Source organism: Procambarus clarkii, chromosome 63, assembly GCF_040958095.1.
Source record: "Procambarus clarkii isolate CNS0578487 chromosome 63, FALCON_Pclarkii_2.0, whole genome shotgun sequence".
Lineage (NCBI taxonomy): Eukaryota > Metazoa > Arthropoda > Malacostraca > Decapoda > Cambaridae > Procambarus > Procambarus clarkii.
The window spans coordinates 25420186-25444753 of record NC_091212.1 but is presented as its reverse complement, the minus strand read 5'-3'; the positions used below and the strand labels follow the sequence as shown (position 1 = coordinate 25444753).

The 24568-nt window shown below is 40.7% G+C and overlaps 1 protein-coding gene across 1 annotated transcript; it reads right to left on the bottom strand.

The window, feature by feature from the left end:
* Positions 1-5206: 5206 nt before the first annotated feature.
* P32 (complement C1q binding protein P32) lies at positions 5207-24307 on the bottom strand. Its single transcript, XM_045760562.2, has 5 exons — positions 23983-24307; positions 18996-19143; positions 9414-9610; positions 6803-6888; positions 5207-5784 (listed from the first exon to the last, which is right to left on the bottom strand). Exons 1-5 carry the CDS (start codon positions 24170-24172, stop codon positions 5635-5637), a joined length of 771 nt encoding a protein of 256 aa, XP_045616518.1. The 5' UTR covers positions 24173-24307; the 3' UTR covers positions 5207-5634.
* Positions 24308-24568: the final 261 nt, after the last annotated feature.

The window sequence follows — 24568 nt, the reverse complement described above, 5'->3', positions numbered from 1 at the left end:
GCATGAACTAAAACTAAAATAATGAAGGCACAAAGTTATTCTGAAAAAAAAAATATATATATACAGTATATGATGAAACTACAAATTTTTTTGGGAGAGAACACAACTTTCACAACTTTTTTCACAGAACACACACATCCCCTGCATTCTGGCTACCTTTGCCTAGCAGGCAGAATGATTTTCATTATTTTCAAATTTGTTTACAGTATTTGAATTAATGTTGTTATATAAAGAACAATGGCTGGTTTGATAAAAAAATTTATAAAAAAAAAATTGAATCACATATAATAGAAAGCTTTATCATTCCATAAGAAAAATATATAGCTTCTGGAAAACTAACTCATATTATTTACATATACAGTATATATATATATATATATATATATATATATATATATATATATATATATATATATATATATATATATATATATATATATATATATAATATATATATATATATATTATATATATATATATATATATATATATATATATATATAAATAAATAAATAAAAATGTGTGTGTGTGGAGGACCGGGCCGAGGGGACACTAAGCCCCCGAAATCATCTCAAGATAACCACACCAACTGTCTTACCATTCTTCCAGGGGTTCACTATGATCCCGTCTGGGCGACCGATAAGCTAATCAGATACCTGGTTGATGGGGTTCTGGGAGTTGTTGTTCTCCCCATCCCAAGGCCAGGCTTGACTTGTGAGAGTTTGGTCCACTAGGCTTGGAGCCTAATTTGGTCCACTGCGGGCCGCTTGGAGCGGCCCGCAGGCCCACACACCCACCACAGCCCGGTTGGTCCGGCACTCCTTTGAGGAATAAATCTAGTTTCCTCTTGAAGATGTCCACGGTTGTTCCGGCAATATTTCTTATGCTCGCTGGGAGGGTGTTGAACAACCGTGGACCTCTGATGTTTATACAGTGTTCTCTGATTGTGCCTATTGCACCCCTGCTCTTCACTGGTTCTATTCTGCATTTTCTTCCATCGTTCACTCCAGTACGTTGTTATTTTACTGTGTAGATTTGGTACTTGGCCCTCCAGTATCTTCCAGGTGTATATTATTTGATATCTCTCTCGTCTTCTTTCTAGTGAGTACATTTGGAGGGCTTTGAGACGATCCCAATAATTTAGGTGCTTATCGCGTCTATGCGTGCCGTATATGTTCTCTGTATTCCCTCTATTTTAGCAATCTCTCCTGCTCTGAAGGGGGAAGTGAGTACTGAGCAGTACTCAAGACGGGACAACACAAGTGACTTGAAGAGTACAACCATTGTGATGGGATCCCTGGATTTGAAAGTTCTCGTAATCCATCCTATCTTTTTTCTGGCTGTCGCAATATTTGCTTGGTTATGCTCCCTAAACGTTAGGTCGTCAGACATCATTATTCCCAAATCCTTTACATGCTGTTTTCCTACTATGGGCACATTTGATTGTATTTTGTACCCTGTATCATGTTTAAGGTCTTCATTTTTACTGTACCTGAGTACCTGGAATTTATCACTGTTAAAAATCATGATATTTTCTGATGCCCAGTCAAAAATTTTATTAATATCAGCTTGAAGTTTTTCAATGTCTTCAGCCGAGGTAATTTTCATACTGATTTTTGTGTCGTCTGCAAAGGAAGATACGAAGCTGTGACTTGTATTTTTGTCTATATCTGATATGAGAATAAGGAAAAGCAGCAGTGCAAGGACTGTACCCTGAGGTACAGAGCTTTTAACTGCGCTCGGACTAAATTTTATATGGTTGACTATTACTCGCCGAGTCCTGTTTGACAGAAAACCGAGTATCCAGTGTCCTACTTTACCGGTTATTCCCATTGACTTCATTTTGTGTGCTATCACGCCATGGTCACATTTATCGAAAGCCTTTGCGAAGTCCATGTCACATCAGCATTATGTTTTTCTTCTAATGCCTCAGTGACTTTGTCATAGTGCTCAAGTAGCTGTGAGAGGCACGATCTTCCCGCTCGAAATCCATGTTGGCCTGGGTTGTGAAGGACATTGGTCTCTATGAAATTGGTGACCTGACTCCTAATCACTCTCTCAAATACTTTTATGATGTGCGATGTTAGTGCAACTGGTCTATAATTCTTTGCCAATGCTTTGCTCCCTCCCTTGTGTAGAGGAGCTGTCTGCTACTTTAAGTGCATCTGGTATCTCCCCCGTGTCCAAGCTCTTCCTCCACACTATACTGAGTGCCTGTGCTACCGGCACTTTGCATTTCTTTATAAATATTGAATTCCATGAATCTGGACCTGGGGCCGAGTGCATGGGCATGTTTTAAATTTCTCTTTCAAGGTCTAATGCGCGCGTGTTGATATCAGTTATATTTACAGGGGTTTGAATATCCCGTATGAAGAAATTGTCTGGATCTTCCACTTCCATGTTGTTTATTGGAGTGCTAAGCATCTCCTTATACTGCTTTTTTAGGATTTCACTAATTTCTTTGTCATCCTCCGTGTATGAACCTTCACTTGTACGAATAGGTCCAATACTGGCAGTGGTGTTTGCTTTTGATTTGGCATATGTGAAGAAGTATTTTGGATTTTTCTTTATTTCCTGAATTGCTTTCTGTTCTAACTGCCTTTCTTCAGTTTGATATGAGTTTCAATTTCCGCTCGATTTCTTCAATCTCCCTTGAAGTAATCAGAGTTGCGGGGCATTAGGTAACGGGGCTCTGCTCTCTGCTGAACCACAGCTCTCTCGGCTGTGGTTAGGCTTCTCTTAATAATGTCGTTAACCTCGCCGTGTCTTGCATATCATCCTCCTGTCTTTTGGCCGAGGCCATGCCATCTGTACCCGTTGACCATTACCTCGCCACAAATACACCTGTATTCGGTGTGGATTGGGGCAGCAAGCAGGATTGCCTACGGTGTGAGGGTGAGATGAGTGCCAGTTGCTGACATAGGAGTTGCTAATAAGAAGTCACCTTCTTGGGAAACTGCTACGTCTGGCAGTGTCATGTGGTGTTGTCACAGCTTCTTGGTTGGCAATGGGGTGATCCCAGCTGGATTGCTTATGGGCTTCAGAAGGCAGTGGTTGGGGTGCTGGTCCTGCGAGAGACCCATTTGGTGGTGCAATCTGTAAAGCTGAAATCATGTACCCCTGCCCATTGAACTAGGTGCTCAGGTAGGATTTCCTTCACCAAGTTGTCAGACGCCATTGAAGAGGACAGGAACGCTGGTACAGCAATTTGTGTTGCTGTGCGCACGCCAAGGCCCCCGAGTCTGACAGAAAGGGAGGCCTGTTTCCACTGCGAGTCGCTGAGAGAAAGGTTGAGGGCTTTTTCTAGCATTGATTTCAGCAAGCTATCGTACCCTTCTAATTTAATATTATTGAAAGATGGCGAACATCTAAGAAAGTAGTACAGTATACATACATACGTACATATATATGCGCGTGCAACAACGATCACAATAACACTGATCCAAGTATGATGAAAAACCATATGTGAAAAATAGAGAATGCTAAATGTGTTTTGGCATAATTCGCCTTCATCAGAGCAAATTGATTCTACTTTGCTCTGATGAAGGCTAATTAAGCAGAAAATGCGTTTAGCATTCTCTATTTTTCACACGTGGTTTTTCCGCATATCTATATAAATAAAAATGGAAATGTTTTGACATACCTACTATGCAGATGACATCTGCCTCATTGCACACAATGGTAACCAGCTACAAGGCCTCCTTGACACTCTTGCAATAGAAGTACTGTATTGAATATTAGCTAGTTTCGAAAAAAAACCCACCAACCCACATTTTTTTAGTTAGTAACCAGCACATGAGAAACTGCAGACAATACAAATACCTGTGTGCACATTAATAAGTACATTAATTAATGTGCATTATGTGCACATTAATAAGCACCTTAGGTTTAAAGAGACTTAACCCTCTAAAAACACTTGCTGATAAGCATATTGGCATAAATTTTAAATACCCCGAAATGCTCTAAATGAAGTTCATAAAGTCTGTAGTTGACTACCATGTCTTGCACCTTATAAATTTCCCAGCACTAGACTGAAAGCATCAGAAAAAATTCCGTTGAAACCATGAGGATATTTCTTATCCCCCCAGGTACACAAGAATCAACACAATGATGGAGCTGAAACTCGCTACCAAATGTGAAAGAATTGTGCAGCTAAACACGACTCCTGTGCAAATGTCATCATAAGTACTACTAAAGAAATTCCTCATAATGAGATTCATCATAAGTACTACTTAAAGAGAAAAAAACAATTGGTTCCATTTGCACTAATCAGTTTGTTTGCTACCAACTTTACCAATATATTAAGTGTCACCAGCAAATTTGATTTAGTGTGGTTTATTATATGCTCATATCATTCATGTATATAATAAAAATAATGAATAGCTCCAAGATGGAACCTTGCAGTACTTGACTCACATTTTCCAAGTCAGATTCATTTCTATTTAGGACTATGCTTTACTCTTTTGTCTTACCCATTCTAGTATTTTATGGTAAATTCTTTCGTGTTGTACCTTAACAAAAGCTTCAGAGAACTTCATGTACTGTACTTTTAGTCATTTCCTAAATAGGAGTTTCAGTTGTAGAGTTCATCGGCCAGTGCCTTTATAATTTTGGATTGAATTCCATCAACACACGGGCTTTAGATACCTTAAATTTGTCAGTGCTCTAGTAATAATATATTTTCTTCAAATCAATGTGATGGGAAAAGTTAAATGATCATAATCTTTTATAAGTGCAAGGATCACAATCATTTGATAAAATAAGATATGGAAAGAATTGAAAATCAAAATGGTGAAAATAATTAGTGTATGCTAAAAAAAAAATTAAAATATAATACTGTATATTCTTTCGTATATGTCTTGAGTGGAAGGTAAGCTTCTATTAAATGAGAAAGTGATGATAATCATTGAAAAAAGGTAAGAAAATTTAAATTAAAAAAGCATTACATCAAAACAATGAATCAGCAGAAGACGAGTCACAATAACATGGATGAAGATATGATGACCAAACCATACACCAGAAGATGAAGAAACAAAGCCATTTTGGTCCGTCCTGGATCTATTATCAAGTCGATAGTTAAACGGTATTCAACTCTGTTAAATAGTATTTAACAAGTCGAAACTTTAAATGGTACAATTCTGATGATTGGCAATGAATCATCAGAATTCAGTAATTGCAATTTTGTTTTTATGTTATTAACACAAACTTTATTTTACATATTTTAATAAGAAATACAATGTCATAGCTACATATACTCAATGCTGTACATATTAGGCTAATTACACTGAAAAGTCCAGGACAGTGTAAATTAACAAAGAACAATACAAATTAACCACTGATTGTAATAAACAATACAAAACTTTATATAACTGATCACCACTGCAATATATTTTCTGTCAAATTCATACAAGTCCTTTCCATAGTGTTGGAAATATATAAAATGGCTAGTGTGAATCAAATTGGAAATACTAGTTTTTTGACATACAAGATTTACGTTATTCTAACACTTGAATTTAGACAGTTTATAACAATCATTATTTCAAATTTGTAATGAAGACAATCCTTGTGCAGTATGTATTTGTCCATCTCACTTCATCACTGTTGTTGGTAGTAAAACACACACAGACATGACTGTTACTTGCGCTTCACAAAGTCCTGAACTTGCTGAAGTAATGATACATAGAGTGTGTGTTCATAATCAGAGCACAAGCCGCTTAACTTCTCGGCAAACTCGTTTGTGATACCTCGCTCCTCCAGCATGTTCATTAAAAGATCATACATCATCTGCAAAATGAATAAAAGTGCATTAAAGAGTTAAAGTATACACACATGTAAATAAAACTTTATGAAAAGCTGATGTAAACTAAAAGCAAAATACAGCATTGTGCTCAAGTTAATATTTGCCTGTAATCCAATAAATGCAAAAAATGGTAGTAGTTATTGTTACGGTAATCGCCTGCTTAGCAGTAGATCCTGCCTGTCCCTTTACCATCTATTTATATGCATACTCCAACATCGAGATTAAACATCAACGATAACAGCAATACGTGCCCAAAATGTATTGGTGTCTATACACACCTCCTCCACCCCCAGCACCAGTGACACCTGTCTGGGCAGCGGATGGGACCAGACGCCACCAGCTAACGATCATTTACCTGCCGGCTGATTGTTAAACTCCAGAACTCGCGCCAACTATGAAGTCATGCCCCATATAAAAGGGCTTGCCAGCGTCCAGCTCAACAGACTACCCTTCGAGTGCTCTCAGCTGTAACATCTACTCTGCCCCCCTCCCCCGGGTGACGGTAGACACACCCACCATTTTGTTTAAAGTATTACCTGCACCATTATTATTTAACATAAATTTCATATGTATATATTTACCTTTTTGATGTATGTAAGTCAAGTGGATAAGGGGTTTGTTTTCATTGTTACTTATCATTTGGTGTAAAATTAAAGTAATTTTTTAGTATATTAAATGTTTGAAGTTTTTATTCTCTCTGGTTTTTACCTGCAGCTCACACACCGTAGAGGTATCAAGCAGTTTTTTTTTTTAATTGAGGTGCAATGGGCACAACACCTGCCCGAATAGCCCTGTTCTATTCCAGATTTTCGTCACACTATATGCATAGAGAGCATAAGGAAAGTGCTGTATTCATTGGAAACATTAAAAGATTATGAAATCAGACAACTTACATGCTCAAGAGAGCTCACTCTGTATTTTGTATTAAAAACTTAGTGGCCTTTTGCCACTATGTTGCTTGTCTTACAGCTGTTTAAAATTAAGGAATATATGGCAACTTACCCCATCTAAAATGTCGCCTGAAACACAGTACGTTTCATCATTCCACTCTCCTTCGTATATTGTCAATTCATTTATTCCAAAGACATCTGGAAAGGGAATAAAAACTTAGTTAAAATATTAAAGAAATTATAATGAAAAAAAAAATAAAAATAAAATAAAAGCCACAAATAAGAGATGTGTAAAATAATTATTATATTTAGCTGTTGAAGAATTCTTAACCTCTTATCCACAAACATAAAACTGCAAGCTGAAGAGAAAATGTTATCCACACAGTTGACCGATTTAATTATTCATCAGTCACACAAGATTACCTCAATATCCTAGATGGGAAAGAAACCTGCCTGATACTGTCTAAAAACAACTGTTCTGCATAGAAAAATAAACAGTGGAATACTCTTATTTTTAGGAAGTGAAAAACCTACTTTCTGAGCATTTCTTAAAGCAAGTGTCAGTAGAAAAATTGCCAAGTGAATCATGTTCCTTCAACATACATCAACTAATGTTTTTCTGATCCCTGTATAGGCAACTGGAGTGTTATATCATGATCAGTACGGGATATTTTGATTAATTTGGTTGTGAAACAAATCGAAAAATCAAGCAAATAAAATGCTTCATTTTGGGTGAGCCTCAGTGACTCCCTGAAGCTATCTCACTGAGATGGCTCCCAACTACTAGATTTACATCACCAGTGGAATTCTATTTGGCCTACCAGGGACCAGAGCCAGAACCTGGCCATCTCACAGGGATGCAGAAAGCAGTTGACAAAGCCACCCTACTGGGAAAATGTCCAGAAAGTCAGTGAACCAATACAGACTACTGCTGGGTTCAAAGAGACCAAAGCCTCAAAACTGCCAAATGAACTAACCCCCCCCCCCCCAACAATGTAAACAAATGAACAAATCCACAAGGGCTGTGATGGGGGTTCGAACCTACGTCCGGGATGATCCAAGACGTGCCTTAGTCGACTGTGCAGCCAGTCACCCCAGCCAGTCTGGGATCATCCCGGACGAAGGTTCGAACCCCTCATCACGGCCCTTGTGGATTTGTTCATTTGATATATCACGCTATTGTGATTTCTGTGTGTAATGTAAACAAATGATTGAATCTCTTGATACAAGTGCGAGCTCGTTAACACTGCCCCCTCGCTAGTTGTGTGTGTGCGTGTGGATGGGAGGGGAAGGGGGGGGGCAGGAACCCCAGAGCAGCGTATATCTGTGGATGGAAGGGGGGGGGGGGGCAGGAACCCCAGAGCAGTGTATATCTGAACATCATAGGCACAAGGGTAGACAGCAGGCATTTTTACTCGACACCAGAGAACCTGGGAAACACGAGCCTTGGGACAGGGAACCAAGGAAACCGATCAATCCACAAAGCATCCACCAAGGCAGAATCAGTGACATGAAACAGTAGGCAGTGGTGGGGAGCTGTCACCAGCTACAGCATGTGATACACCCGAGCCTAACTAACAGAGCATCAACACCCAAAGGATTCCTCCAGAAGCTCATCGACTCATTCTTTGTCAGAAATGAAGATGATGGCTGCAGGTAAACATAACACTAAGGCACCCAGGTATTGGAGATAATATAATATAGTAAGTAGATACAGCTTGGACAACATGGATGTGAAGGCAAACCTTGGTGTGCTGTGTGGACACAAGCATGAGCCACCAATGTGACCCACCCAGCCAATGCTCGCTCCTGACCCACAGCTTTGACAAAGAGGCAACAAGACCCTTGACTTGCCCAAGGAAAGGCACCCCCCCCCCTCCACCCCAGTGATCAGACCTCCATGAGAGCGAGCTTCCAAATACACTAGAGAATAACTGTTAGTGCAGGGACAGCACTAGGAAGCACTCAAGAGAAGGGAACCCTGAGCACATACAGCTCCAAGTGCACTGAAAGCTAGGTTCACTCAATACCAATCTAGACAAAAACACATTTGTGAAACAAAAGCAAAATAAAAAAAACAGTACCAAGCAAATGGCCTTCCACAGGACTAAGTACAAGGATGGCTGGCACTTAACCAAGAAGCAGCAGGACCTGCCGTGGTATGCTGATGATTCAGGAGCCCTACAGTGGTTGCCCACTACGATCCTCATCAGCAACAGAACTGACTTCGTACCACATTGAGCATAAGAGACTCTGCCCCCCCCCCCTTTAGTTTTGAGGCTTCGGTTTCTTTGAACCCAGCAATGAACTAATTCAGTTTATTGACATTCAGGATACTTTCCTGATGGGTGGCAGTGTCACCTGCTCCTTGCACTTCTGTGAGGGGGACCAGGTTCTGGCTCTCGTGCCCGGTAGGCCAAACAGAACGTCACGGCTAATGTGACCAAGTATTTGGGAGCCATTTCAGTTAGATGGCTTCAGGGAGCTACGTAGCCCCCCCCCCCCACCTTCCCAACGTCACGGCTAATGTGACCAAGTATTTGGGAGCCATTTCAGTTAGATGGCTTCAGGGAGCTACGTAGCCCCCCCCCCCCACCTTCCCAAGAAAATACTTGAAGCATAGGAATTAATTCACCCTGTACTGGGGTAAGGATGGAAAAGCAGCTTGAAAATAAGATGCTAATATGTGCTGTATAAAACAAAATAAAAATAAATATACTCACCACCTCCTTGCTCTTGTCCATCAATAACATCACCGGGTGGAGTATATGAACAGGTAAAAGACAAAATTTTGGAGCCAATCTGTAGGTCAACTTCAAAGCTAGGTCGACTTGCTAGATCTGTTTCATTTGGCTGGTCGACATTAACTTCTGGCATTTCAGTGTCTACTGTGTGATTCACATTCAATGAAATGGTTATTCTGAAAAGAAAAAAAGTGTCAATTACCTATGCATCATAATGAAGTACAGAAATAATATACAGGAATGCAATATGTTCCTACCAGACACTTCATTGACTGACAATTTTCCCATTATGTATAATCATTAACACTTTTGCATTCCAATGATGCTGAAATGCATCATCCAATTGCTATTAACTAAACATTCCTAGTCATTGCTATTAACAAAACATTCATATATTCATTGCTGTCACACAATCTATTATAAGTGCACTTTTTGTTGCATCTGTTCTCTAGTGTTCATTTGTGAACGTTTTGACATCAAATTTATAGTTTTAATCCAACAAATAACTGAAAAAAGATGAAACATCGAGTTTATAGCTATAAGGCAAAAACATACCTTAGAAAGCTTGAAATTATTAAAAAACCAGCATTAAATGTAATGAAACACTATTTTTTGACGAGACCCGGAGGCTTCCTGGAGCTATCCAGGCTGATATGAATATCTTAGACCTTGGCATCAGTCAAGTGAATGGAGTTCTTAGGCCTACGGAGGACCACAAGCCAGAACCTGGCTTCCTCAAAGAGGCACACGGAGCAATGGCCTATAAAAAAAAACATGTGGTTGGAAGCATTCCATGTCCTTAAGCTGAATTATATCTTCCAACTCCAATGTTTTTTATCTAACTCCATCTACGTAGGTACAGTATATACAATTTTCAGGAATATGTTCCCTTTTCCTTTGTTCTTTACTCCCCCTTCCACAAATGATTTTGCTGCCTTGTTTTTATGTACCATTTCACTAGCTTTCCAGTCCCTGACACTTTGTAGAAAAAAGAATTTGTCTTCTTCATTTTTATTCCCATTTAAATGTTTAGCTTCAATGAGGTTCTTTTTCAGCTCTTCTCCGTCTTCTTTTGAGGGGTCTTGTCGTATTGACCAAAGAGAGAGAGAGAGCGAGTGAGTGTACTCACCTAATTGTGCTTGCGGGGGTTGAGCTCTGGCTCTTTGGTCCCGCCTCTCAACCGTCAATCAACAGGGGTACAGGTTCCTGAGCCTATTGGGCTCTATCATATCTACACTTGAGACTGTGTATGGAGTCAGCCTCCACAACATCACTTCCTAATGCATTCCATTTGTCAACCATTTGTGTACTCACCTAGTTGTACTCGCCTAGTTGTGTTTGCGGGGGTTGAGCTCTGGCTCTTTGGTCCCGCCTCTCAACTGTCAATCAACTGCTGTACAGATTCCTGAGCCTATTGGGCTCATTCGTATCTACATTTGAAACTGTGTATGGAGTCAGACTCCACCACAACATTACTTAATGCATTCCATTTGTTAACTACCCTGACACTGAAAAAATTCTTTCTAACGTCTGTGGCTCATCTGGGTACTAAGTTTCCACCTGTATCCCCTTGTTCGTGTTCCACCCGCGCTAAAGAGTTTGTCTTTGTCCAACCTGTCAATTCCCCTGAGAATTTTGTAGGTGGTTATCATGTCTCCCCTTACTCTTCTGTTTTCCAGGGTTATGAGGTTCAGCTCCCTTAGCCTTTCCTCGTAGCTCATTCCTCTCAGTTCCGGGACCAGTCTGGTGGCATACCTCTGAATCCTCTCTAACTTCGTCTTGTGTTTAACTTGGTATGAACTCCAGGCTGGAGCTGCATACTCCAGGATTGGTCTTACATAAGTGGTATACAGGGTCCTGAACGATTCCTTACACAAGTTTCTAAAGGCAGTTCTTATATTGGCCAGTCTAGCATATGCCGCTGATGATATCTTTTTGATGTGGGCCTCTGGGGATAGGTTCGGTGTGATATCGACCCCCAGATCTTTCTCTCTATTTGACTCTTGTAGGATTTCACCTCCCAGATGGTACCTGTGTTCAGCCTTCTGCTCCCTTCGCCTAATTTCATTACTTTACACTTTCCCGAGTTGAACTTTAGCAGCCATTTTCTAGACCATTCCTCCAGTTTGTCCAGGTCGTCGTGTAGTCTCTGTCTATCTTCATCTGTTTTGATTCTTCTCATAATTTTTGCATCATCAGCAAACATTGAGAGGAATGAGTCTATACCCTCTGAAAGGTCGTTTACATATACTAGAAACAGGATGCGTCCGAGTACAGAGCCCTGTGGAACCCCGCTGGTGACATCTCGCCACTCTGATGCCTCAACCCTCACCGTTACTCGCTGTTTCCTTTTGTAACAGCCTTTTGTGAGGTACTGTGTCAAAGGCTTTCTGACAGTCCAAGAAAATGCAGTCTGCCCACCCTTCTCTTTCCTGCCTAATTTGTGTTGCTTGGTCATAGAATTCTATTAGGCCTGTGAGGCACGATTTACCATCTCTGAACCCATGCTGGTGGTGTGTTACAAAGCTGTTTCCCTCCAGATGCTCTACAAGCCTTTTTCTCACAATCTTCTCCATCACCTTGCATGGTATACAAGTTACGGAAACTGGCCTGTAGTTCAGTGCCTCTTGCCTGTCACCCTTTTTGTAAATTGGGATGACATTAGCTGTCTTCCAGCTTTCCGGAAGGTCTCCCGTTTCAAGTGACCTGTTATACACCATAGAGAGTGGCACACTTAGTGCTTCTGCACCTTCTTTTAGAATCCACGGTGAGATTCTGTCAGGCCTTTGCAGATGACACTAGGATCTTCATGAGAGTAGGCAACATAGAGGACACGGCAAACCTCCAGTCAGATGTAGATCAGGTCTTTCTATGGGCTACAGAAAATAATATGGTGTTTAACGAAGATAAGTTCCAGCTCATGCGCTATGGAAAAAATGAAAATATAAAAACGGAAACCACGTACAAAACTCAGGCAAATCATAACAAAGAACGAAAAGGCAATGTAAAGGATCTGGGTGTACTCATGTCGGAAGACCTTACCTTTAAAGAACACAATAAAGTAGCCGTCACAACTGCAAGAAAAATGACAGGTTGGATAACAAGAACTTTTCACACTAGAGATGCTATACCGATGATGATACTTTTCAAGACGCTTGTGCTCTCTAGAGTGGAGTACTGCTGCACAATGACAGCCCCTTTCAAAGCTATCTTGAGATGATTTTGGGGCTTTAGTGTTCCCGCGACCCGGTCCTCGACCAGGCCTCCACCCCCAGGAAGCAGCCCGTGACAGCTGACTAACACCCAGGTACCTATTTTACTGCTAGGTAACAGGGGCATAGGGGGAAAGAAACTCTGTCCATTGTTTCTCGCCGGCACCTGGGATCGAACCCGGGACCACAGGATCACAAGCCCAGTGTGCTGTCTGCTCAGCCGACCGGCTCCCGGTCGGCCGGGAGCTGGAGAAATTGCTGACCTGGAGAGCGTGCAGAGATCCTTTACTGCTAGAATCCACTCAGTAAAACATCTAAATTATTGGGACCGACTAAAGAGCCTAAAACTGTACTCCCTTGAGCGCAGGCGGGAGAGGTACATAATAATTTACACATGGAAAATATTAGAGGGGCTGGTCCCAAACCTGCACACAGAATAACATCACATGAGACCAGAAGACATGGCAGGATGTGCAGAATACCCCCATTGAAAAGCAGAGGTGCAACAGGTACTCTGAGAGAGAACTCTATCAACATCAGAGGCCCGAGACTGTTCAACACGCTTCCACTACACATAAGGGGCATAACTGGCCGACCCCTCACAGTGTTCAAGAGAGAACTGGATAAGCACCTCCAAAGGATATCTGATCAACCAGGCTGTGACTCATACGTCAGGCTGCGAGCAGCCGCGTCCAACAGCCTGGTTGATCAGTCCGGCAACCAGGAGGCCTGGTCGACGACCGAGCCGCGGGGACGCTTAGCCCCGGAAGCACCTCGAGGTAACCTCAAGGTAAGGTAGGCCCAACAGCCTTTGACACATTCAGCTCCAACAGATTCCTTTTGACCTCATCACTGGTGAGGTAAATTTCCTCCAAGGTTGTTCGGTTTGCCTCCTCATTTAGTGCAGGGACCTCTCCTTGTTCTATGGTGAAAACCTCCTGGAATCTCTTGTTGAGTTCTTCACACACCTCTTTGTCCTTCTCTGTGTATCTGTTCTCCCCTTTTCTCAGTTTCATCACTTGTTCCTTCACTGCTGTTTTCCTCCTGATGTGGCTGTGGAGCAGTTTTGGTTGGGTCTTAGCTTTACTCGCGATGTCATTTTCATACTGCCTCTCTGCTTCTCTCCTCACTCTGATGTACTCATTTGTGGCCCTCTGGTATTTCTCCCTGCTCTCTGGTGTTCTGTTGTTCCTTTAGTTTCGCCATGTTCTTTTACTCAATTGCTTTGCTGCTGCACATTCCAGGTTGAACCACGGATTCTTCTGTTGCTTTTCATTTTTCACTTTTTGGACTGGGATAAACCTGTACTCACCTATTTGTGCTTGCAAGGGTTGAGATTTGGCTCTTTGGTCCCGCTTCTCAACTGTCAATCAACTGGTGTACAGATTCCTGAGCGTACTGGGCTCTATCATATCTACATTTAAAACTGTGTATGGAGTCAGCCTCCACCACATCACTGCCTAATGCATTCCATCCGTTAACTACTCTGACACTGAAAAAGTTCCTTCTAACTTTTTGTTAGGTGAGGTTGTGTTAACCGGAGCTCCTGAGTGTTGTTATATTATCATTGCAATATGGAAGTTGTAGTTAAGGACCTGGTGACTCTAGTGGGAGCCCTGAGGACAGAGTTGGACTTTCTGCGGGAGGAGGTGCGTCAGCTGAAAGAACAACGAGAAGTAACGAAGGAGGAGACCAGCAGTAAAGGGACCTCGTCTTGGAGAGTTGTGAAAGACAGGGGCCTTAAGAAGACTTTGATAAAGCCGCCTTCAAACGCCATAGCAACTTCTAATTCATTTGACGTTTTGGAGGACGAGTGCTGTGGAGAGACTGTGGATCGCGCAAAAGGGAAAGCAACGAAGAGAAAGGAAGCGCAGGCCCCTCAGAAAGTAAAGGAAGTACCTAAGCAAACATTAGTTGTGGGAGATTCCCAGATAAGGTATTTGGATAGAACGTTTTGTGCTAGAGATAGGGGGAACAGGTTAAGGGTTTGCTATCCCGGAGCTGGCATTGGTGATATTATAAACAACATGAATGATATTATGGCTGGTAATGGGAACAATCCCATTATTTGCATTAGCGTGGGAGGAAATGATGTTGGTCGAGTTAGGAGTGAGGAACTGATTCAGAGGTATAAAACAGCCATAGAGTTAGTTAGGAGCAAGGGAGGAATCCCGATCATATGTGGCATTCTTCCAAGAAAGGGAGTGGGAAATGAATGGATATCGAGGGCACTTGGTGTCAATTGCCGGCTGGAAAGATATTGCAAATCAAATGCAATATCTTTCATAGACAACTGGGAACACTTCTATGGAAGAAATGAAATGTATGCTCGTGATGGGGTGCATCTATCGAGAGCTGGGGTTGTTGCTGTTGCGAACTCGCTAGAAGAAGTGGTTAGAGGTGTTTGTTTGGGTTTAAACTGTTAGTAGATAGAGGTATGGGAATTGATTTGGAGGAAGGAGGTAATAAAAGTACGTGTTTGTGGGAGAAAGGAATTGGCAAAACGATCAGGGAAAGAGAAGGTCCGCAAAATAACAATTCACTTAGGGTATATTACACTAACAGTAGAAGTCTAAGAAATAAAATTAACGAATTAAATGCTCTTGTCTGCACAGAAAAAATAGATATTATTGCACTTACCGAAACGTGGATGAATGTAGAAAATAGAGAACTATTAGCTGAATATCAAATATATGGATTTAAACTATTTCACACAGATAGATATATTAGACGAGGAGGTGGAGTAGCCATATATGTTAGGGACAATTTGAAATGTAGTCTCAAAGAGGGAATCAAAACAGAGCCACACACAGAAACTATTTGGATTGAATTAAACGAAAAAGCTAATAATATTATAATAGGAGTAATATATAGGCCACCAAATTTAGACAGAATGGAAGCAAAGCATGTATGGGATGAAATATCTAGAGCATCTAGATCTAACAGTATTTATGTCATGGGTGACTTTAATTTTAGCGGAATAAACTGGTTGAACAAAACAGGGAATAGTGAAGCAGAAGATTTTCTAGAATTAATTGACGATTGCTTTCTTACGCAACACATTAAGGAACCAACACGGGAAAATAATATTTTAGATTTAGTGTTAACTAACAGGGAAACGCAAATTAATGACATCGAAATAGGGAGTGAGCTAGGGAGCAGTGATCACAAAGAAATCAGATTTAGCATAGAATGGAATAGACCAGTAGGAGAAAATTCTGTTAAAGTGCCAGATTTTCGAAAAGCTGATTTTAATAGCCTAAGAAATTTTTTGGGTCAAATTGATTGGAAAGTCTTGGGTATGGGGTGTGGGCCGGTCTTGGAGCGAGACATGAACCCAGCGATAGGTGACTTAAATGGGGATTTCGATGTGGATTCAATATATAACTTATTTAAGAATATTCTAAACAAAGCACAGGAACGTAGTATACCATACAAATTGAATAGATCGAATACTAATGACCCAAAGTGGATAACAAAGAATTTGAAGAACCTTATAGGTAAAAAGAGAGCTTGGTACAAAAGGATTAAAAATGGGGAGGTCACTTTAGAACAGGAATTCGTACAACTGGTTAGAAATGTTAAAAAAGAGATAAGGAAAGCAAAAAGAAACTATGAAGTTCGCATAGCAGGGCAAGCAAAGACAAATCCTAAAGGGTTTTTTTCAGTTATATCGTACTAAGACTAGGGAAAGGATAGGTCCATTAAAAACTGAGACAGGTCAAATAACAGATAGTGATGAAGAGATGAGTAGTATTTTTAATAAATATTTTGTATCTGTATTTACTAAAGAGGAACTTAACAATATGCCTTCAGCCGAACAAGTCTATGTGGGTGGGGACGAGGACAGGTTGACGAGTTTAGCAGTTACCAGGGAGGATGTTCTTAAACAAATAGTAAAACTCAAACCAAACAAATCCCCAGGGCCGGATGAAGTGTTTGCCAGGGTGCTTAAAGAATGCAAAGAGGAGCTTTGTGACCCACTGTCAACCATATTTAATAAATCAATAGAGTCAGGCAGAGTGCCAGAGTTTTGGAAAGTTGCTAATGTGATACCAGTTTTTAAGAAAGGAGATAGATCACTTGCGTCTAACTATCGACCAATTAGCCTAACGTCTATTGTGGGAAAGTTACTCGAATCTATAATAGCAAATAAAATTCGTCTTCATCTTGAAAAACATAAATTAATAATTGAGTCGCAACATGGTTTTATAAATGGCCGTTCATGTTTAACAAATTTGTTATCTTTTTATTCTAGCATTGTTGAGGCAGTTGATAGTGGTAAGGATTGCGATGTTGTATACCTTGACTTTAGCAAAGCTTTTGATACAGTGCCACATGAAAGACTGATTAAAAAGATAGAGTCTCATGGTATTGGGGGTGCTATATTAAGCTGGATTAGGGCATGGCTATACCAAAGGAAACAGAGAGTTAGTATAAATGGAATCAAGTCAGAGTGGGAAAATGTTGTAAGTGGAGTGCCTCAAGGCTCTGTCCTAGGACCTCTGTTGTTTATAATATATATAAATTATTTAGATTCAGGTTTGAGTAGCAACATTTGCAAATTTGCCGATGATACGAAAATCGGTAGGGAAATTAATTCGGAGGAGGACTCACTAACACTTCAAGTTGATCTAGATAGGGTTTTGAAATGGTCAAAGGATTGGCAGATGCAGTTTAATGCTGATAAATGTAAAGTTCTGAGGTTAGGTAATGATGATAGAGTTACAAGATACGAGCTAGATGGTGTTGTGATTGCGAAGTCGGATTGCGAAAGGGATCTGGGAGTTATGATTAGTAAGAATTTAAAACAAAAGGATCAATGCATAAATGTTCGTAATAAGGCAAATCGGACACTTGGATTTATTAATCGCAGCGTTAGTAACAAGACACCTGGTGTGGTTCTCAAGCTATATCTTGCTCTAGTTAGGCCCCATTTAGATTATGCAGTTCAGTTTTGGTCGCCATATTATAGAATGGATATAAATTCACTTGAACGTGTCCAGCGTAGGATGACTAAGTTAATTCCCCAAATTAGAAATCTTTCATATGAAGAAAGATTAACAAAGCTTAAGTTGCATTCACTGGAAAGGCGAAGAGTTAGGGGTGACATGATAGAGGTTTACAAGTGGATGAATGGACATAACCGGGGGGATATTAATAGGGTATTAAAAGTATCAACACAGGACAGAACACGAAACAATGGGTATAAATTGGATAAGTTTAGATTTAGGAAAGACTTGGGTAAATACTGGTTCAGTAACAGGGTTGTTGATTTGTGGAACCAATTGCCGCGTAACATTGTGGAGGTGGGGTCCCTCGATTGTTTCAAGCACGGGTTGGACAAGTATATGAGTGGGATTGGGTGGTTATAGAATAGGAGCTGCCTCGTATGGGCCAATAGGCCTTCTGCAGTTACCTTTGTTCTTATGTTCTTCTTATGTTCTTAACATCTCTGTGGCTCATGTGGGTACTCAGATTCCACCTCTGTCTGTCTGTGTGTGTGTGTGTGTGTGTACTCACCTAATTGTGCTTGCGGGGGTTGAGCTTTGGCTCTTTGGTCCCGCCTCTCAACTGTCAATCAACTGGTGTACAGATTCCTGAGCCTACTGGGCTCTATCATATCTACATTTGAAACTGTGTATGGAGTCAGCCTCCACCACATTACTTCCTAGTGCATTCCATTTATTAACTACTCTGACACTGAAAAAATTCTTTCTAATGTCTCTGTGGCTCATCTGGGTACTAAGTTTCCACTTGTGTCCCCTTGTTCGTGTCCCACCCATGCTGAAGAGTTTGTCTTTGTCCACCCTGTCAATTCCCCTCTCTGTCTGTCTGTCTGTCTGTCTGTCTGTCTGTCTGTGTGTGTGTGTGTGTTTGTTTTTAAATATTAGGTTTAATTATAGTTAGTTATAATTATTTATATGACATTTTAATTAAGGGAGGAATGATGTGTACATTTCAAGCTGGCAATGTTTATATCTTCTGGCTCTTTACTTTTCTCTACAGAATTTTGCATATAATGTGGCTTGTTAAAAAAATAAAATGAACTAGAAATGGTTTGGTCCCATGAAAGTGATTAGGAAGAGTGTTCTCAGACCAGCATATCTACCAATCCAAACAATGCCTATTTATGTTCAAGATATGACCAAGAGATTCCCCAGTAATTTTCAAGTTCGAATATATACTATGAGGAGTAAAATTGCTAACAAGAAGTCATGAAAGTTTCAAACAATGCACAAAGACATTTTTATGTTACAGAATGTTTTGAAATGAACTAATAAAATTAAGAGAAAACTATAAGGAATCCCTTTAGGGGATTCCTATTAAAACAAAGTTATGCACTTACTCTTCATCATGAAACTTCTTGGTGAGAGTGACTTCTGCATCTTTGACTTTGATAGAGAAATCATCAAGATGTGATGGAATACCATTTTTTAAATTCTTTTTCTCTACAACTATCTCTTCTTGCAGGAACTCCACCAATTCACGATCACCTGCAGAGATAAAGAGTAAATACCCTTTTGGTAATCATAGATTATCTTTAGGCTGTAATAAGTATCAATAAACATATCAAGATATGATTGTTACATTATTACCTTTTCAAATAAAAAACCAGCGTTGAATGTAATGAAATGTCATTTTCTGGATACAGCCCCGGAGGCTTTCTGGAGCTATTGAACTGATATTAGCTAATATTAGTACGGGGGTACAGTCATAGAGTTGTCTTGCCTACTGGGGACCACTAGCCAGAACATGGTCCCCCTCAGAGAGGCAAAGGGAGCAATGGCCTATGAAACTTGTGTATGAAAGTATTCAGGTCTGTCACCGACTGGGGTTGACCTCCCAGAAAGGTAGGCGCTCCAAAACAGACCCATCCTGGTAGAAAATTGCAACCCGAGACCGAACAGAGGCTAGAAACTCCCCCAAGGAAAACAAGCAACACGTCATCACACTGTGTGCCACTTGTTCGTGCTGACCCCCCCCCTCCCAAGGAGGGGGAGAGGGGGTCCCGGCCCACCAAGCTGGCAGCCGGACCGTCAGTTTGGAGACTGATAAATGGAAACAAAACCTGCTGACTGGGGAAAGGGAGGGAGGGAGGGAGGGAGGATGCCAGGAAACCTCCGGGGTTCTACCCAGAAAAAGGCATTTCATTACATTCAACGCTGGTATTCTGTGGGGGAGCCCTGTCAGGTCCCTGGAGCTATCAAACCAAAGAGCAGGAAAATAGGGACTTACCCGGGAGGCGGCTGCACCACACAACTCATAACAAAGACGAGACTACTGGCTGCAACCGCCGACCCAAGGTGACAAAAGACCACCGAGGGCCCGGCACATGAACAAGATAACAGGCAACCAGGACTCTGTTTGACCTCCAAAACCCCTGCGCCCGAATATCAGCCCAAGACATACAGTACAACCTCGATTCAACAAATCTCCTGCTAGTTCGCACACTTCTCAGGCCGAATTTACTCACCCGGTTCGACGAACAATGGTTCGCCGAAGCGGGGTATGTTCGGATTTGCTTACAATGTCGAGACAGAGTTCTCAGACTGGTGGAAAACTTTCCCATTCTATCACAGATTACCATTAATAATTCACTCATATGACAAGTTCGATCACACAAGTGGACTGCACAAGTGGTCCACAAGCTTACAATGTTGGGATAGAGTTCACAGTGGTGGAAAACTTTCCCATTCCTTCACAGGTTACAATTAATAATTCCTTCATATGACAAGTTGGATTACACAAGTGAACCAAATGAACCAAACACCAGCCAGAGTGGTCCACACAAGTGAACGACTGAGTTTCAATGATTTTCGTTCACTGATTTGTGGCACACATATCTTTGTAAATTAATTTAAAGGCTGAAGTGTGAATAGCTAGCTCATGTGTTGAAATCTTCTTATATACATTTTCTGTGATGAAACAAGATAAGTGAGGGTGGACAGATAAGGGAATACTGTACAGTAAACCTCACTTTACAGTGAGGTTTCACTCACTTTCATCTGTGTCGTCATAGTTCAGTGACCCATGACTTTGAACGATTCAGATTAATAAATCATTTCTAAAACTGGTGTTTTAATTAATCTTTATTATCCTAATTAAACTAAACTAAATAAAACCAAAAATATACTGTAATATGAAAGATATCTGCTATTTGAGAAATTATTCATGTTATTAGCAGCTCAAGTTCAGCACGAGTGGACAGGTCTATTCTGTGTGCACACCACCATGCGTGTTTCGTTCAATTTCGTCGCCATAGTTCAGTGACTTACGGCTTCAAAATAATAAAATTAATAAATGGGTTCTAAAATAAGTATTTTTATAGCTCTTATTATCATAATAATATTGCTAAACTAAATATATAACCCAAAAATATATAATTTGATGTAAATCCAATATTTGAGAAAAATTTATGTTACTAGATTTGGCTTAAACACTAGTCTACTGTAGGGTGTACGTATAGACCTAGTCTGCATTCATACAGTATGCACCCAGTGCCCTTAGCTTTGTCTGCGATTGACGTACAGTATTTAACCGCCGGTGGAAGAACAATCGTGGAATTTACAATTTTTTTACTACAGCTGTATTGATATACAAAATGGAGCTCCAGCCAAGTTAAAAAGAAATTATTTGATCCATCGGCAGGCATGGCTTATGAAGCTGTCATAAATGATATACCATAATCAAAATTATCAATGCTGTCAAAAGGCATGCACTAAACATAAGGCTATTTCATGATTTATATAAGGATGAGGAGGCTGAATGTTCAGGCCTCCTTTTCATAAATTAAGGTGACTTTCATGTGAAAATGTTTTGAATCAAGTGTGGGCTCTCATAACTGAACTAAAAATCTTTGATAGATCAAAAACATACCCTTGCTGACAAGTTGAGAACTTCCACTTGGCTTGCACATCTTACACATTAACAGATCTTTGGGCATACGAATTCATTGAACAAGGAAATGCACGGGTAAAACATTAATGCCATTTTAGAAAGAGAAAAGATTTCAGCATTTGGATCAAAGCTTTTGTACTGGAACGAGAAAGTGGAACACATCAAGATAGCCGCCCATCCACAAAGAGGACCATAGCACATATATGACGAAATGTATCATTAGGAAGTAGAAATCATTACTATTGAATTTGGACAAACTAGAAAAGGTTTTATATTTGTTACAAAAACAGCCTAACCTAACCTTTCTAGGCCTAGTACATGCTATCTGAGGCCTAATATGTGCTATTATAGACCTAGGAATATTTAAGTTTGTTTTTTTAGCTTTATTTTTTGGGGAGGTTATGAAGTAAAAGTACCAAATTCTACTATCTTACTGCCTTTTATGTCAGTTTGTATTATGGTGTACATAGTTACAAAAAATACTATCTAAACAGGAGGATGGGTTGAAGATAGCCGCTTCCCAAAACTCTTGCCGTTTTTTTTATAAGATTGTGTAAATCTGTCTTTCGACATCAAGAAATCAGTTACAAGACATCAGACCAAACTCAAAAGGTGGTTCTCTGATTACTTTCCAGAGCTGGATTCATAGTCAGCTGGGTTGTAAACCCCCTTAATTGTCAATTTGCAAAGGCTTTTAAAATTGCACATTTGGCAGTGATAAAAATGATGCTCACACTACACACGGAGATCACACTAATGTGATGCATCAAATGAAAAGGTGGCTCAGTCGATTAAGGCAGTGTCTGGGATGCTCCCGGACGCAGGTTCGAATCCTCGTTACAGCCCTTGTGGATTTGTTAAAAAAATGATGCTACCTTTTTGCAACCTACCTTCCTTTGTGAACAAGAACTTTCTACCTTATGAATGCAAACACAAAGTACAGAAATCGTTTGGACCCTGAAGACAATATTCAAGTTGCCCCGACATTAAAAATCCCCGATATCGATTTTGTTAACGAAATGCCTAAGTTTATCAATCTTTTGTAATAATTGTGTGTGCTATTCTTATTAGAGTACGGTTTTATAAGTTTTTATTAATACTTGACCATTAGAGCAATTTATTTATCATTTTAAGACCAATTAATATTATCCTGTTTTTGATTACTTTGAAATCTGGGGGTAATATAATTTTAACACACAGATTTGGGATAATACCTAAGAAAGTTCCCGTACCTCTGGGGCCAGATTCACGAAGCAGTTACGCAAGCACTTATGAACCTATATATCTTTTCTCAATCTTTGGCAGCTTTGTTTACAATTATTAAACAGTTAATGAGCTCCGAAGCACCAGGAGGCTGTTTATAACAATAACAACAACTGATTGGGACATTTTCATGCTTGTAAACTGTTTAATAAATGTAACTAAAGCCATCAAAGATTGAGGAAAGATGTACACGTTCGTAAGTACTTGTGTAACTGCTTCATCAATCTGGCCCCTGCTCCAACCATTGGGTTATATATATATATACAAATTTTTGCTTGACTTGTTAACAGTTAGGAAAATTGTGTTGTTGTTGATTTAAGGGTGATGACTAAACTAGACTTATGAACCCCTGCCAAACCAGATTCCCAGTGTAAAAACAAAATCAGATGGCAAAAGAAAATTGACAAGCGGTGTTTACCACCTGGTGACACAAATACCCCTGCCAGGGCAGGCACCATAAACCCACATGACAACCCCAGCATAGTGAAAGCAAGGTGCCCCCCACCCTACATCCAGAGGGAACATAGGAGTCTCCAGGGGCCCTAGTTGACCCCAGCATCTCTCGGCCAAGCCAGCTCTGGACCCCAACTCAATCCCAGAGGTCCAAGCCAGAAAACTTTACGAAATCTATCCATGCCCTCGTAACCTTGTGGCGATATAGACACCAGGCATCGCAACTATCTGGACATTGAATGAAGATGCCCTACGACAAAACATAACCCATTGTGACAGCAAAAGTAAAACGTTAAACGGCGACCTTAAGGTGGAGCAGAAGTCAGGGATCCGCAGTGTCAAGGTTGGACCAGGAATTAAAAAAAATGTGTAAAAATGTTAAGAAAATATAAGCATGTTCCAACAAAATTTAATTATACAGTACATTAAATAACAAATGGCATAACAAAATTGGATAGAAGTCAATGGGGCACTGTACGCCTTTAGATTCAAACCCCATTGGGCACTGCTGAATTTAGATATATTATAACATGTAACAAGGTATCCTGCCCTAAAACATGACAAGAGCAGGTGGGCAGGCAGGTAGTGGGACACGACTGACGCCGCTTGGGGTCACCTCAACACTGTGAGGTCACCCATTACCATCCAACCCAAAGAACCTGTAAAGGACCTTTCGAGTCATACATCAGCAGCCAGTGACCCTGAAACCAGGAGCCTACCTCTGGTGTGCATGCCATGGATGCCGCAGCCGCAGGAGCAGAGGTGAGAGGTGCGGCCACTGCGGGAGGGGCGATTGTTGGAGCAGAGGACGACCAGGCTGCGGGCGAGGGCTCGAGAGGGGGCCCTTACGCCTACTACAGGCAGTATACGCGGCTGCAGGCGACTCAGACACCGGCTCAACAGGCTCATGATGCTCACTAGGGCTTCACACACACGCAGGATATGGTGGGACACGTGGGATGATGTGTACGGACACGTGGGATGTTCTCACTCGGTCTTCGACACCCAGCAGACGACGCCGGCTACCCAGAGACCGCCGGCCAACACCTCTCAATATGTCTCAACACCTGTGTGTCTTCACCATGAACCCACCTGTTCTCACATATATGTATTATATTTAATACAACGTTGGTAAACGACAGATCTATTAGTAAAAGAAGGACCACTTAAGGTATTAATCCTACCGCTAAATGTTGTTATTGGTATGAAGGGCCGAAACTCTATAATTATTTATATACAAGAGAATACTCTAATCTAATATCATGTATATTTGAATTCTCCAAATTAATAAATGCCCACACAAGT